Here is a 17,669-nt window from a genome sequence, read left to right as displayed (position 1 = left end):
GTTTAAAGCGTTTTGTGATATAATACGATATTTTCGCTAAGGAAGTTTATCTTCGAAATTAAGAAGAGCGAGAAAAAGATGCCCTTCTGGGAATTAGACATAGCCCCAATATTTAATTTCGCAAAGATACACGATACGTCGAATCATAAAATCTTATCTAGAATTTTATCGTGAATTATATTTTATTAAGGAAGTTTATCTTCAAAATTGAGAAGAGCCATAATTAAATTAATATAAAGGATAGGGAATTAGACATATATCCCTCTAACATATATTAAATTTCGCAAAGCTAAATTAATACATATATACGATACGTCGAAAATCATATCATAAGATATCTTATCAAGAATTTTGTCGCGAATTATATTTTACTAAGGAAGTTTATCTTCAAAATTAAGAAGATGAGCAATAATTAAATTAATATAAAGGATGCGCTTTCGGGAATTAGACATGTATCCCTCTAACATATTTAATTTCGCAAAACAAAATTAATACATAATGTATATACGATACTTTGAAAAACACATGATAAAATCTTATCGTAAAAAAATCTTATCGCGAATTAAATTTTGTCCGACACGATCACGGGGAAATAAAACTTGAAGATCTCGCGATGCGGGAATGCATCGCCTTGCATGCAGTCCAAGGAGCTGCAGCAGTCGCGGCGCTCATTACGGGATAGCCATGGCTCTGGCACTGGTAATGACAAAAAGCACACGCAGCATTATCATTGCGGAGTGTATGGCATTAAGCTGTAGGGGGCCAGGATTAGGATGTCGGCCATTACCGCGCGTCACTGACCGTTTATTCTACGCCGTGCGGTGACTTCCTCTAGACGCGCGTATATATGCCTACCATAACCGGAGGATGAGGAGAACGCGCGAGGCCAGTCCGGACCGTGCATTCTCCGTATGCGTGATTCACTTTTCGATATCAATGTCAATCTAACTTAATTGTCCGCCTCTATTTTTGCCGCTGATCTATCCGCGGTACGAAAAAAATCATGTCACTCTTGAATATAATTCTGCGTAACGCGAGAATTTAATCGATTTAGACCTAGCGGAAAAGTTTTGAATGACAGATTCCTGGTATCATTCGGAGACGATTTTTCCTCAGCGAAAATGTCCAGACACCAATGATTTTCGAATTATAAGAAGCAGTTGAGAATAATGGCTTTTTTGGAATCCAAGTTTTGTGGAAATAAAATATTAACGGAATTACATTCTTCAGTTAATTTTAGGAAGAGTATGCTTTAATAGAATTGTAATTTAAGATTTATAGTTATGAAGATATATAATAGTAAAAATTGGGAACATGCTAAAAATGATGGCCTTCCTCAACATTTTCACTAACAATAAGAAAAAATCGTCTCCAAATCATACCAGAAATCTGACATTAAAAACTTTTCCGCCAGTTCTTCACTCTGTATCACTGCGTGTCTCGAAGATCCTTCATTTGATTATTTTTTCGACTCTTTTTTTATCGATCAATTATTTGAGAAAAGTCATTGATAAAAGAAACTCTTACATTTTTTAATATATGTATAAGAGTATAAAATACTTGTCTTAATTAAAAAAATTAAATATATATCTTAACACTATCCTTCTTAAATTTTAAGGAAACTAATTTTTCTCACGAATATTATGTCAAATTCTGTTCTCGACTTTTTATAATGAATATGATATATATTTCTCTGCTGGTGCAACGCATTTAATACGCAATGCATAACTCGCGCCAGAATTAGATTGGAACGCTTCTCTCCAAGATATTTCATCGCAATTGAATCGCGATTAATCGCAATCTGATGCGTGAATCAACCGATTGTCGACATGTGATATGCTATATATATAAAGAGCGCGAGCGGAAAGGAAGAAGAAAGATCTAATTTACAGCTGTGACGGCGCGTCGTCATCGTCGTCTTCGTCGTCGCGTTTCAAATCCGGCGATTAATAATGAGAGGAATGTTTGCGCGCGCGAGAGAGGGATGATAGTCCTCCGCCGCGCGCGCGCAAACGTCGGGATCGAAATTGACCTTTAATCGCTGTGGCGCCACGCGAGCATGAATAATTGGCCGCGTCAGGAGCGAATTCGACGACGGATAATGCCGCAATAGGCCGAATCGGCGCGTATCATTTATTCATTCCGGACCGGCCCGCCGCGATGGCCGAGCCGCGAATTTGCAAATCGCATTAAGCCGTGCGCGCACGCGGCGGCGGGGACGAAAAAAAAAGGAAAAAAAAATTCGCAAAAGAGAGGGACTCGTTCGCGAGGATCAAAGTGGCCGCAATTTTCACTTACCGCCAATCCGGCATTCCGCCGCCGCCGCTGACCCGTGCCGCGAATCCGTGCTGCTTCAACCCGCCATTTTTCCACCCCCGCGTGCATCCCCTGAAAATTTCAAATGACAATAAATTAGTATATTATAGTACTTATATATTTTTATCATTTTTTTCTGATGAATCGTGTTATAAATAATGGTTACTTTTAATATAAATGGAGTTTAAGAAATATGAAACGAGGAAGAATGTTGTTATCAATCGCGGAATCCATTTTCCACCCCCGTGTGTATCTCTCGAAAATTTTAAATGACAATAAATTAGTATATTAGCACTGATATATTTTTACAATTTTTTTCTGATGAATCGTATCATAAATAATAATGACTTTTAACACAAATGAAGTTTGAGAAATATGAAACAAGGAAGAATGTTGTTGTCAATCGCGGAATCCATTTTCCACCCCCGTGTGTATCTCTCGAAAATTTTAAATGACAATAAATTAGTATATTATCACTGATATATTTTTACAATTTTTTTCTGATGAATCGTATCATAAATAATAATGACTTTTAACACAAATGAAGTTTGAGAAATATGAAACAAGGAAGAATGTTGTTGTCAATCGCGGAATCCATTTTCCACCCCCGTGTGTATCTCTCGAAAATTTTAAATGACAATAAATTAGTATATTATCACTGATATATTTTTACAATTTTTTTCTGATGAATCGTATCATAAATAATAATGACTTTCAACACAAATGAAGTTTGAGAAATATGAAACAAGGAAGAATGTTGTTATCAATCGCGGAATCCATTTTCCACCCCCGTGTGTATCTCTCGAAAATTTTAAATGACAATAAATTAGTATATTATCACTGATATATTTTTACAATTTTTTTCTGATGAATCGTATCATAAATAATAATGACTTTTAACACAAATGAAGTTTGAGAAATATGAAACAAGGAAGAATGTTGTTGTCAATCGCGGAATCCATTTTCCACCCCCGTGTGTATCTCTCGAAAATTTTAAATGACAATAAATTAGTATATTAGCACTTATATATTTTTATAATTTTTTTCTGATAAATCGCATTATAAATAATGATAACTTTTAACATAAATGGGGTTTAAGAAATATGAAACAAGGAAGAATGTTGTTGTCAATCGCGGAATCCATTTTCCACCCCCGTGTGTATCTCTCGAAAATTTCAAATGACAATAAATTAGTATATTAGCACTGATATATTTTTATAATTTTTTTCTGATGAATCGTATCATAAATAATGATGACTTTTAACATAAATAGAGTTTGAGAAATCCAAAGAAAGGGAGAATGTTGTTATCAATCGCGGAATCCATAGACGAAAGTGATCTGATAAAGATCCTGAAATGTCTATCATCTTGATTTAATCACAGATACGATATACGAGGACTAGCAAGAAAATAAGTTCGCGAGAAAACGAAAGAGCGAAAGAGACAGAAGGGGTGCGCGCAAAGAAATCCGGGCCACTTTTGCAAATTCTCTAAGCCTGATAACGTCGCCGCGGATAAACGTATGTAAACGAATACCGTGGATAACTCTCGTGATGAAAGCGAATTTTCCGAGGGGTTGAGGGGAGCCGGGGGGAGGGTCGGGAAGAGCAAAAAGAGAGAGAAGGAATGAACGTAAGCACCGTTTCGGAGGAGCGTTTACACGGAGAAATGCACACACGCCGCTTTTCGCGCTTGCGGACACGCCCCCTTTTCCTCCTTTCCTGAGGTGCACGGGGGCAGAAAACGACCGAGAGAAAGGAGAAGCGGAACACACGGTGGCGCGGAACGAACGGAGGGATGAAAGAGAGGGAGGGAAGGAACGCGCAAGAGGGCGGCTGCAGCGAGAAGAGGTAAGAAGAGAGGAAAGAGATCGCGGGGGGTTATATACGTATATATATATATATATATATATATGTATATATCGAAGTAAGAAAGCTCCTCTCTTCGTACCCCCTTCTGCGCTCCCACCCCTGGACACCCCTCTTATGCAGCCCCCGGCTGTGGTGCTCCTGTTTTACGCTTTTCGACTTTTTCAAGATTTATCCTTACCGTTTCCTCGCTAAATCGCTTTCCGGGCGAAATTTACGGTTGGGCAATAATACAGGAGGAGCGAGCCCGGGCGAGTCCTACACACACACACACACATACATACGGGTATAAGGGTTGAGGGTGGAGAGGTCGGCAGGAAAGAGCGAAGAGCCCCGGGTTCTCTGTACGGCCGTCCAGCCGAGTAACGGGGAGCCTACATACATTCCCGGCACGTTCCCAGCTTCTTCTCTACCTGACTGACTGCTTCCATCCCTCTCTCTGGTTGCCTCGCGCGCGCATTTTCTTTACGAGCTTCCTCTTTACCTATCTATCCCTCCCGCCCCACTCCTCGGTCGGATCCATTCTGCGCCCCCTTGGGGGTGGCTGCGATCGCTTCGCGTATCGTCGCCCCCCCCCCCTCCTTCCTCCACTCCCCGCAATCTCCGTGATTTTATAAAAGATTTTAACACGGCATTTGTGTGTCACGCGATACAAAGTAATATCACAAGTATTATTAATCTTCTGAAATAGTATATTGTGTATCAAGTGCGGAAAGTTGACAATTGTCAATCCGCACGTGATACATATACTATTTGTATTACAAGTGCAGGCAAAGTGGTTTTGTGCGCGAGGTGGCCGATCGCACGCCGCCATCTTGCGACGGCACAGGTGCGGAAATAGTCCGCGTTCAAAGTCATTGTCCACGGCTGAAGCCGTGGGCAATGTATTGCCCACGGGTTTAGCCGTGGGCAATGACTTTGAACGCGGCTCAGCCGTAGGCAATGGCTTTGAATGCGGCTTATTCACTCACCGCGTCGCCGCTAGATGGTGGCGTGGGAAATCGGCCGCTTTCCGCGCAGAAAAAACGCACACAAAGTGCCACTTTGCCTGCTCGTGAGATTGATAACGTGTCCGGAACAGCCGCATAGTGGTCTATAATATATATAAGTAAGATACGAGTGAGTATACGCGAGAAACAAGTGGATGATTGCGAGCGAACAAGTATATAATTTCATATTGCTGCTCCCCGTTCTTCTGCCGCAGATTCGTAAAAATGAAACTCATACGGAAATGGCGAAGAACCGTTCGATTCCGTTGAATAATGTATGCACGACAATGATATATCTAATATATGATTCATGAAAGCTATTAGCGAATGTATCGGCAAATATTTACTTGTTTACGGTTACCCGGCTCCTTTCGTTTCGATCTCAAAACTGTATTGAAAAGTATATTTAAAATTTTATTATGCTAAAAGATTGTCTCTCTTTCTCTTTCTTCTATTCTATATATATATTTACATTATATTACATATTTATTAATAATTATATAAATATATATTTATCGTACATAAATATTTATCATACATACACAATAAAAATTATAATTTATTAAATATAGTTTCTTCATGAAAAGAAAGAGAGAGAGAAAAAGAGAGAGCAGAAAATAATCGTAAGAACAACATTTAAAATAAATAGAGAAATCACACACGATCTAAATAGTGAGGAGACACATCTTGCAAGATACGCGAATCATAAAAGAGAGGGTAGGGTTAATAATTTATCTCAAACGTTTTCGTACGCAATCGGATCAACAATCACCCCTTCTCCCTCCCCCCAATCATCCGGTTACGCAAGTAAACACGCGCCGATGCCTTTCTTCGGATTTTCCCTCGCAGAAAAGCCGGGCGATAAATAATATAAATGGACCTTTCAAACGTGACGACGCGACGAGTATCATCGAGGAAGAGAACGAGTGGTCACTTGGAGACACGTGACCATCCCGTACGCCGGGGATTCCCTCGCGTACGACCGGCCGGAAATATCGCCCATAAGTGAGGGTGTGATCCGGAACGAAATCAAAGTAGAGGTACACAAAAAGAAAAAAATTATATATTCCAATATATTAAAATATATGTGTATTTATAATTTTTTAAATATAAGATATACGTATATAATTTTTTCTATATAAGCTAATATATGATTTTTTAAATACCAGATATATATAAATTTTACATTAAGATATTGTATGCAATTATTTAACAGGGTACATATTTAGAATTGCTTACACGTTTGTCGATTGCATTTAGATCGATAGATCTCTAAAAAAAAAAAAATAGGGTGAAAGGGGTACATGGTACATCTTTCCCGGATATTCTCATTTTTTTACTCTAGGATTACACGCCAGCGGTGGATGAGGAAGGAAAGAGGGAGGCCGCGAGCTCTCTTCTTCGCCGGGTGAATCGCGTCGCGTCGTCTAAGGGGCGCGACATATTGGACGAAATTGGCGCATATCAAACAGGGAAGCAATTGGAATAGCGACGGGATCCGGGGATCCCGGTTCGCGCGCGCTCTCGGTTCCGCTGGAAATGGTGCCCTCGGGGCTCGGAGCCGAGCTCGGGAACGAAACCCTCGACTGCGCATCCCCTTATTCCCTCTCGCAGCCCGCGGCTTCAGCCTCTCCTCCCCCGCCTCCTCCCTCCGCATCCACATCAACGAGTGATATTACACCGCCTAGGAGTCTCTCTCTCTCTCACCTTCCCTCCCTATCTTTATCCCTCTCGCAAACGCGCGCGAGTAGTCCGACCGACTACTCGCGCGCGTCTCGAGGAACAAACCTAACTTTGGCTTGATATAACTTCACCGCGAGCGAATACAATAATGCCGCGTGCAACGACCTACAATAGGATCTCCGCGGCATCTTGATGTATTTTTGATATATATTTTCGAGGGAGGTCGCGAGACAAATTTCCTCTACCGCAGACGTGTATTGTAATGGTGTAACGAGAGAATTGTGCATCTTTAATCGGGACGATTTGGACGAGAGGCTTGATTTTTCGCGGAGGCTGACGAAGAACTCTCGCTCCAGGCAAGAAGTCGCGCTCGTCGTACGTAGATGTATCTCTCTCACTCTTTCTCTGCATAACCGGAGAATCAATACGATCTTCCGCCTCTGTGCGGTGCACCAATTCAGCTCGTTGAATCTGTGCACCGAGTCTGTGCACGCGATTGTGTGCGCGCGAGTGCGCGCGAGTGCGCGGCACCGCATGCGTATATATGTATATACGCGAGTGCACGCACGTGCGTCGCGATTTCACGCACACGCGTGAAGAGACGCGGCAAACACGGATGAGAGGCAACCGACCGCCAATCCGGTCGCGATCGATGAACGGAGAGAGAGAGACACGCGGCCACCAAACAAACTCATCCGTGTAATTGGCAAATTGACAGATTAATTCAATCACACCGTCGATGCTTCTTCTTCGTTCGTTCCCCTCTCTCTCTCGTTCACGTTAATGTATTCCGCCGACGAGGAGATGGCCTTGATTTCTGATGCCCGAGTCGGGCTTCGCGTTTTTGCCAGATTATCAATTACGTTTTCGTTTTGCATAACGCAGCGCTCGATAAAATCCTCGTTCTTTTCGATGAAACATTTTTCTTTTCGTTCTCGATCTCGATTTTCAATCTATTTCAAACTGTTTTTCCAGCGAAATTATTTGATTTTATCCTTTCTAAAGAAATCATTGTTTAATGCTCACTGCTTGTCTAAAAGCGCAAAAGGAAGTGAATTCTTACATAAGTTAAACCTCGAAATTCTCTGGGATCTATAAATATGAAAAAATTAAGATTTAAAATAGAAGAAAAATTTCGACTTGAATTTAACCTACGCAGTTTTTGTGTGTTATCAAAAATTGATTTTTTAAAACCCTTAACAATATAAATATAAAATTGCTCATTTACTGGCTATTTGAGAGACGTAGAGAAGCCTAATTTCTATATAAATTAAATCTACCAAAATCCTGTAGAATCCACAAACACGAGAAAATTGAGGTGGAAAATATAGGAGCAAAATTTCGACTCGCAGGAAGATACGATACATAATATCCAGCTGCTTATATTTGTATTCATTATAAAATACTTTCTCTATGAGTTTAGAAAGCAATTTTCATAACAGAACAGAATATACGCAGAGTATATATCGGTAGGGAAAACTGTTAGAATCGCAAGCATCATTTTATTTCGTCCCGATGTAATCTCATATCGCGTAATTTCCAGCGCGTTTCCTTCCACAATCGGGCGACAGTCCATAGTGTGATAATCGAAGCGCACCACCCGCAGAGTGGGGGTGCGCGGTAGACGGAATAAATCAAATGTCGAATGGATAAGCGGGAAATAAACCGAAAACCGCGCCGCGCCGGTCGTTCCGTAAATCGAGAGCAAGCGAGAGACAGAGAATGCGCGAGCGAAGGATATAAACACACGGGTCGCTTCTCTCCCTTTTTTTTACAAAAAAGGGCGACAGAAAGAGAGATGAAAGAACGAGGGATGGGAGAGAAGAGGGAAATGTTCTCTCGAGTGTGCACGTCGAAAAGGGCGGGTGCAATGCGGTGGAATCGAGTGGAGCGAAAAGTCAAATGGAGTCGACCTGCGTCGTGTGTGTGTGTGTGTCGAAAGATATGAGAGTGAGTGCGTGAAGAAGAGTGCTATCGGATCAAGTGGTTCTCTGTGCGTGCAAGCGCGATTTTGAATTAGCTACCCCTTTTCAACGTTTCTCTTCTCGAAACCTCGGTGGTTGCTTCTATAATGTCGCTATTTCGCGACGAACTCATGATGAGACTCGGAAAAAATAATTGTACGACATTATAAGGATACTCGCATAATAAAACAATTATCATAAATAGTTGTAATAATTAAAATTGATGATCATTTATATCTATATTTATATGCATTTTTATATGAAAGATATCCTTCTTCGCGATAAGTAATCTATTCATTCTTCTTACACAGGAAAAGGATAGTTGGGCGTGATTTCGTCCTCATGAAAAGGTTCCATTTTTGAACACGTTTATGACCCTTAAATGTCACTAGAGATCCTTATACAAATACCCTTTGTGATTGATTGCTATAGCAATTGATATCGCATGAAATGACACACAGTTATATTTAATTTTATTTAAAATATATTTTTACATCTTTCATATATATTAGAGCTCTTTAAATAAAATATTTTCTAAAAGTGTCTTATTTCTGATATTTTCAGAAATTAATTGGAATTAATTTTTTACTTTTACGAGATTTATAATAATATAGTACACCGAAAAATAGCGCCAAGAAGATCCTCTTAATTTAAGACGATATTCTTAATTTATTCTTATTTTCAGAAAAAAATATACTAAAATTTAGAGAAATTTCTTAAATTAAGAGAATCCTCTTGACGCTAAGAATATAATTTTTTCGATGTACTATATATTTCTGAAAAAGATTAAACTTAGAAAATCGGCAATTGCCCTAAATAAAGATATTCGGTTACGCGATCTTGAGACCACAGGCTAAGTTAAGACTGTAACTTACGGTAGAGCGGAGTCTTAATTAACTTTCAATTAAAACTTGTCTTTAGACAGTGTTCGGAAAGAAAAGCAGTAGGCGGTATAAAGCAAAGTCGATATAAATCAATAATCAGTTCAAATTCAATCGCGGCAAGTTCCATTTTCTTACTCGATAACGAGAATCTTCTTGACTTTATGCTTACATACACTTATAATGAAGTCTCCCTCAGTTTCAATTTAAAAGCGGATCGGTTCGCAAACTTTTTCGCCTAATTTTGTATTTCGATAATTAAACTCATCATTATTACCTGACTTTTGTTTCTATTCATTATGCCGCATTTATATTTTTCATTAAATAACAAAATCTACAAAAAGCCGATACAGAAATACTTGACAATATTTTAATGTGAAACGACATTTTATTTTCTCAAATTAATATTGCAATAATAATGCATAAATTATACATGTAATTTTAACTTGATTCTCTCTGCAGCAAGATATATATTTACCTTCCTTGCTTTCAATATCTATAGCGATTATATTAATGATTTTTAGAAGAGTCTTTTACGGATCTCTGCGATAATGTACGAGCTAATGATTGCTGTTTAACGGCCGTATTTATTATTTAATGCTGTTGTTGTTGTTGTTGATATCACATAACCGCTCGCAGTTCCAAATGGCATATAGGGACCCGCGACGTGTACGGTTCGCTCGTTACATGCTATTAATTTATAATTAGTTATTCAATTCGGTCGAATTAATTTATATACGCATTTAATACAGGGGTTATAACGATACCCGGATTCTATATTTGCGGCTTTCACGCTTCGGCCTTGCCGAAAACGATTTTAACATATCGCCGATATGTGTGCGCGTAGCGTAATTTTATCGCGCATAATTTAGATTGAAAATTTATCAAGAGCTGATCAGATCGCGCTTCTTCTCTCCAATTTCACCCCAAAATTTAGAATTCTCTGATTTTCAACATTGTTTGAAAATTAATGTAAAACAGGCTCTCTCGTTTTAAAAATTTCACGCTTTTTTAATGTAGCTAGATAAATGACGAAGCAATAATTTTATCAACGTGACTCTCAGTATTATATTGTCAGTTTTATTTGAACGGATTAAATCAAGGCGCACAATTTGATAGTACAATAATATCACGTCGCTTGATAATCCGCTTAACCCTTCCCGGCCCAGCGATTTCAATTGTAATCACATACACTATATCCTATGCAAGCGCAGAATCCGTTTAATTTGAAAGCAGTCAACGTTTCCTTCGAATTTTCTTTAATGATTTTAATTTTTCAAGCGCTTTCAAGAAAGCGCCGCGTGTTCGATTAATATTTCTCGTAAAAAAATTATTTAATTTTTTCAACTCACTCTAAAAATAAATAGCGATTAAAAAAATGCGCGATAATAAATTTTATTGCAATAGATTCTTATAAATACAAATTTTCTTTAATGATTTTAATTTTTCGAGCGCCTTCAAGAAAGCGCGATGTATCCGATTAATATTTCTCGTAAAAAAAATTATTTAATTTTTCAACTCACTCTAAAAATAAATAGCGACTAAAAAATATGCGCGATAATAAACTTTATTGCAATAGATTCTTATAAATACAAATTTTCTTTAATGATTTTAATTTTTCAAGAAGGCGCGATGTATCCGATTAATATTTCTCGTAAAAAAAATTATTTAATTTTTCAACTCACTCTAAAAATAAATAGCGACTAAAAAAATGCGCGATAATAAACTTTATTACAATAGATTCTTATAAATTCGAATTTTCTTTAATGATTTTAATTTTTCGAGCGCCTTCACGAAAGCGCGATGTATCCGATTAATATTTCTCGTAAAAAAAATTATTTAATTTTTCAACCCATTCTAAAAACAAACAACGACCAAAAAAAAAAAAAAAAAAAAAAAAAATACGCGATAGTAAACTTTATCGCAATAGATCCTTAATAAATTCGTGGAGCACGCGAAACACACTTCGAGGAGAGCATCGTTGCAATGTTTTTCGACGTTAAGCATGCACGTCTCTTCGTGAGGTGGAGCATGTCTGCCGCGATGTTCGCAAAGTGATATACCGAAGAAGCAACCCTTGTGAAGGGGGAGGAGAAGAAGGAGCAAGCTCAGAGCGCACTTACGAAAGTTTACGTACGGTGGTGCAAATAGTTTTACATTATTACGCGCGTGGAATGGGGGAGAAATAGAGAGAGAGAGAGAGAGAGAGAGAGAGCAAAGAAAGGAGAGAGAGAGGGAGGCAGATGTAAGATCGATCAAGCCGCCTCGTAATTATCCGCTTTGTATCGCAGCATAATTCCTGGTTAGTTTGGACGCGCGCGCGCTCGATACCGTCGAGCGCGCCGCGCCAGTAAAGGGGTTACGGCACGGGGGAGCAATACCATATGCAAAGTTAACCTCCATTAAATGCGTTAACTCGGCGACGAGCATGCTCCGATGCGCTTAACCAAAGTACATTACACCGATGCTCGATGCGAGAGCGATCCCGCCGTGTGTTGAGAGCCTCTCTCTCTCTCTCTGCAGGATGTCCCGTAATGCCTCGGTCTCATCCCCAGCTGGATGGATCATTCGGAGTCGATGTCATATTTGATGAACAATTTTTTTATAGACTAAATTTATGGAATTAAAAAAAAAAATATGCATGCACCAAATTTCCGCGCTTAATTCTGATTATTCTCTTGTATGATTGTGGGGTTGAGACTGATGTAAAAATATTGACCGACTGCCAGCTGGGACACCCAGTGTATATCGCGCGTATTTCGCTCTAATTGCTCTCGCCTCGGCGGCTTGCGACGTATTTACCCACAGTTCGTTTTGTCCTCGATTTCTTTTCGACGAGACGACATAATGCGGCCCGTTAACCCCGCGACCGTTCATGCCGTAATATTATCGAAGGAGCCAATGTACAATCATATATATTGTGGACGACACAATATTACATTCTAGACCACGCTCTTCCCTCTTGACCCGTGACAATCGGCGCATTGTTGCTCTGTATGGGCGTTAACGTTCATCTCGTCAAAGGCGATTCGCTGATGCGCGAATGAAAGCGATAAATAGATAGAGAAAATAAATACGCGAGAGGGAGATTAGAACTTTGATGAATCTTTGTTGGTCCAGAAACACTTGACTTTGTATTTAAAAAAATTCCTCTCGAATATAAATTAATATTACCTATAATTAGATTTTTTTATTTTTTATTAGTCTGCCGTAAATTAATATTAAAATTATCATTAATATTAATTGATATTAAAAATTAAAATTTTTATATGTCAAAAATACATGAATGCTTTTTCCGATATATTTACCTCTTAAATACATATTATACAGTATAAAAATAAAATTATAAAAAAAAAATACACTTTATATTGATTTTATTAAATTTTAATTAAATGTGTACTAATGCTACCACGATGTACTGCAAACAGAGAACTGACCCAATCTGGATGACGTCAGGCTCGTCATCTTTCACATCTCCATCCCGCATACTCTCTCGCTTATATATTCAACCCTCTCGCTTTCTCTCTACGCCTCTCAGTTTACGTTAGAAGATGCTTATTAAATTGTGTCATCCACGAATAAGGGCTAACGCGCTGCATCCAATTTGTGCCGCTTAATTAATTCCCTCCAATTTATTCCCCGAGACCGGCCAATAAAGAAACCGAGACCCGCGCCCGCTCGACGGTCAACGAGTGCCGCCGATGCCACCGCAATATATTGTCCCTAATGAAATCTTCGTTTAATCGCGAGTTTTTCCGACGTACGCGACGTCAATTGCGGCAGCTCCACGAATTTCTCGCGCTCATCGTTCTCCGCTGGCCGCCATCGCTGCACGCAATGATGCATACAATGTTGCATTGATACGATCATCCATCGTTTCTCTCTTCGAGAAGAATGTATAATAAAGTGAGGAAAACACTGCGGGGAACGTAATTAAGCTTTCACTCTTATTAAAACTGCAATTTATTTATTTTTGCGCATAATATCGCTCGCGTTGTTTTTATTTTTTATTTTTTTTTCACGAAATACATAATTAAAAGCCTAATCTATACTATCTCTATATAATTCTCATTTATTGTATTTGTTGTAACAATTTTAATTATTGTTCGAAGAAACGCAAATAGCGAAGTAATGCTTTCAGAAAACACGTAGAATACACATACATTTGTTTTAATTGACTTTAATATTGACTGCAAATATTTGCGATATAATTTTATTCTCCATATGTAAGTTTCGAGATTAATTTATATACGGAACTTAGTGATCTCAAACCAAGAGATACAGTTCCGAATAATTAATTTTTCGTCCTTTGGCTCTGTTGGTCGATTCAAAAACCTTATAGTTATAATTTTATTAAATTCAAGCGTGTCTGAAAATATACCCTCTATAAGTGTACGGGCGAAGAATCTGCGACGTCGAGTCGGAATAGAAGTGCGAAGAGCGGAAAGCTGAAGAGGAGGGGGAAAGCGCGACAGAAAGCTAATTACAAAATTATCGCTTTTAATTGCAATTCCTGATATTTGCGCAATGGCGCGGCGGTGCAAGCGCGCGATTGTCGTCGCGTGCCGGTATTATTGGATGTTGACGTCACCGAGGCCGTCCTCCCTCTGACATGCGGCATCGCTTTGCTCATAATTGCCGGCACCAATTATGCAATTAGCGCCGCGCTCTAATGAGCGCGCAGTGTCATATATACCCACGAATCTCAAAAAGGCTCAGTACTGGCTCAATACTGGTGCCAGAGTCGCCAGTACTGGCTGACGTTTTGGGCCAGTATAAGTTGAGATCGGGATCATTACAATGTCGGAATGATAACACGGGTCCCAGTCTCGGACGCCAACTTTGGCCCGACACAGAGTATTAGTACAGAGGCAACGTTGATCGCCAATGTTGAGCCAACTCTTGATGCCAACTTTGGCCCGACACAAAGTATTAGTACTGGGATAACATTCATTATCAGTATTGGGCCATATTTATTAGTCTGTATTGGGCCAAATCTAACATTAGAATAACCGATATGTTTAAAATCATTATAAATTAATGTTTCAAAATAAAAAGATTTGTTGTCATACACCAACGTATGGTCCCAATGTATCCCCAGTGCTGATCCAATATATACGATTTTATCCAACATAATTTTTATCATCTCAGTACTATTTCACGTCTCGCCCCCAGTGCACGCCCAGTACTGATACGATATTTGGCTCGGTATAGAAAATATTTTGTGTCAGTACGGTACACAAACATTGGCCCAATTTTCTTCCAGTATACTTGAACCGGTACTCGTGCTGCAGTCAAAGTTGCTTGCTTCTCAGTAATCCGACACGAATCGACTCAATACATGTCCAGTACTGAGACGATTCTCGGCCATCGATTAATACCATTTTCGGCCTTATACACGATCAGTACTGAGACGAGACTCGGCTCGGAACAGAATATGATTGCATGGGAGTATTGGTACAGTACCAATTACCGAGACTGGTACAGTATTGATCTGGTGGTTTATCCGTACTGGGACAGTATCAAGTCTTGGCAGCCAATATTGTGCCACTTCTGGGCCATGTTGACAACTCTGGCAGAAGCCCGACATTCGCACATAGGTATATATATATATACGCGCGGAATCTAAACACCCGGTGTCATCCGACACGTATTGTTCGCGCGCTGAACTCGCGGTGTCTTTATTCGCCTCTAAGTAACCGCGAGATACACGCCCCTATATCTGATTTAAGTTTTATTAACCGCATTATGCGCGTGTATCTTCCAACGATATATCGTATAACTCGTGAGATTATTTCTCAGGTTATTGCCCGCGTAGTTTTAATATTCTTTCTACCAGCAGAAACGTATAAATTTAACATCTAAACTGTTTAGCAGCGTGTGCGGGACCATAAAGTGTCTCGAGCAATAGGATATATTTTCAAAACTGATTATTGAAATTAATCATTTATATGGGACAGACGCACATACATATGTGTATATGTAATATTTATTTGAAATGTAATAATAATTGGATTTATTAATGAAATAAAAAAATTATCAAAGAAAGATGCTTGTTCTTAAAAGAATAATTTTTAGCATTAACTTTTTATATCTTATAAAAAATATATTTATATTTTCTGTTTTAAATATTATTTCTTTTCGCCTGCAGAATCTTTGTACCGATAAGAAGTGATATCTTTTTATACAAAATTATATGTAAACTTTTCGACATTCTATACGTCATAAATATTTCAACGAATTCGGAATAAGCCCCAAGATAAACTTCTTGATACAACGATAAATTAGAGTAAGAAGACCCGATAAAAAAAATAGCGTTCTCCATTCTGTAACTGTCCACTCTTCATTTCCCATATCATCTCTTTTGTTACCGGCTCCGATAAACGATCGGGTAGAGCATATAACGAGCGTGTAACAAATCCGATGGCGTGTGCCAACGTGTAAACACACTCCGCAACACTCGAAGCCGCAATCCCTTCGCCCTCGCACGCAGTGGGGCGCCACCGCATCGGGATGATCGCACAATAAAACACTGGCATAATATTTCGCCCGGCTGGTTGAACACCGCAAATATACTCTAGGACCACATGCCGGCCCTATTTCGCGGAGGGTGAGAAGGATGTAGCGAAAGAAGAAGGGGTGCAAGAGGGGGCGAAAGAGCCGCGTATGCTGGCGCGCGAGAGTGGAATCTGCGAACAACCCCCTGGACCACCCTGGACCCCCTCACATGCCTCAGGGACCCCCGCGGGCCTCCTGGTCCCCCTTCGCGGATTAGCCTCGCTACATTTCATCCCTTCTGTCGGTGCGTATGTCCCGTCATTATGCGCCTAACTCTCTGCAAACGCAAAACCAATAGCACCACCATCCACAGCGGATGAATTTATGGGAGTCGGGGGATGAATGGATTGCGATTGTTGCCTCGAGTTTCCTGGATCGCGATAAATCGGCTACTCGTTTCCGCGATTAATCGTGGACTGTTTGATAGCTTGTTTGGTGAAATGCATAAGATATATATATACAGGTCTGACATAAAGTGTCACGTCAAAAATGTACAAGTGAATCTCGTTATTTGGAGACGATTTCTTCAATTACAATTTTATTAAAGTAAACTCCACTTGAAGTTATTAATTGGAGAATATGGTTCTGTTAATATTCTATTTCTACAAGGTTTAGTTTGCGAAAAACCCTTTATTTTCAATCGCATAACTCGAAAATTATTAGATGCCTCAATATTTTTGATGAGAAAAAATTGTCTCCAAATAACAAGTTGTATATTTTCAGTGTGACACCTTATGTCAAACACTCTATATATATATGTATATATAATTTCTTAAAGTGCATTGTGTACATGTAAAAATTAAAATAGAAAAATATATAATATTTTTTAAAGATATGTGCTCTCCATTTTATTACTATCAGAATGAATTATAGTAATTAGAAATACCATGAAAGTATAATAAATTAATTTTAATACGTCTCTCTATATGATACCCTTAAGTAATCTTCAAAATATTAAAAATTTAGCAAAGTAAGTTGAGTAAATAATGGAATAAGCATTTTTTTTTAAATTGCGGGTTGAATAATTCAATCGACTCCAAGTTAAATTTAGAAGATATCGAGAATATCTGCTTCTTTATCCTCGTTGCACCGTCAAGAGAGACTGTGTTAGCGCGGACAAAGTAACGCGATTTAATATCACGTTAAAAGTATATTCCGTAAAAGTACATTTAAGCATGTAAGGGTGGAACAAGGGGGGCGAGGGACTATATATATATGTATATAGCCGACGAGTCGTTTTCGCCGTAGGTCAGACGGCTGAAACGAGAATTGCTCGAATTTTGTTAAGTTTGGCAGCAATTACTTTTGATACCCGACACGCGGGCGGCGTAATTGCGTTGGGCCAAGCAGAACGCGACGGAGAGGGGTAATAATTCGCTAATATCAATTTCAAATTTCAATTAGTATCAT

General features: G+C 39.1%; 2 protein-coding genes across 2 annotated transcripts in view; one reads left to right on the top strand and one right to left on the bottom strand.

The window, feature by feature from the left end:
• The window catches only part of Drgx (Dorsal root ganglia homeobox), a 53,299-nt gene that overhangs the window by 6,179 nt on the left and 29,451 nt on the right, over positions 1-17,669 (top strand). The gene's annotated exons all lie outside the window — the stretch shown is intronic.
• Positions 583-17,669, bottom strand: part of LOC146724949 (uncharacterized) — a 124,047-nt gene continuing 106,960 nt past the window's right edge. The window contains exons 5-6 of the mRNA XM_085487910.1: positions 2,299-2,388; positions 583-696 (exon numbers count right to left, since the gene is read on the bottom strand). Of these exons, the coding sequence (XP_085344036.1) occupies positions 583-696; positions 2,299-2,388 (204 nt within the window). The remainder of the gene's footprint in view (positions 697-2,298; positions 2,389-17,669) is intronic.

The sequence above is a fragment of the Nylanderia fulva genome, unplaced genomic scaffold, assembly GCF_048542155.1.
Source record: "Nylanderia fulva isolate GAGA-0341 unplaced genomic scaffold, ASM4854215v1 Scaffold11, whole genome shotgun sequence".
Taxonomy (NCBI): domain Eukaryota; kingdom Metazoa; phylum Arthropoda; class Insecta; order Hymenoptera; family Formicidae; genus Nylanderia; species Nylanderia fulva.
This window is presented reverse-complemented; position numbering and strand designations above follow the sequence as displayed.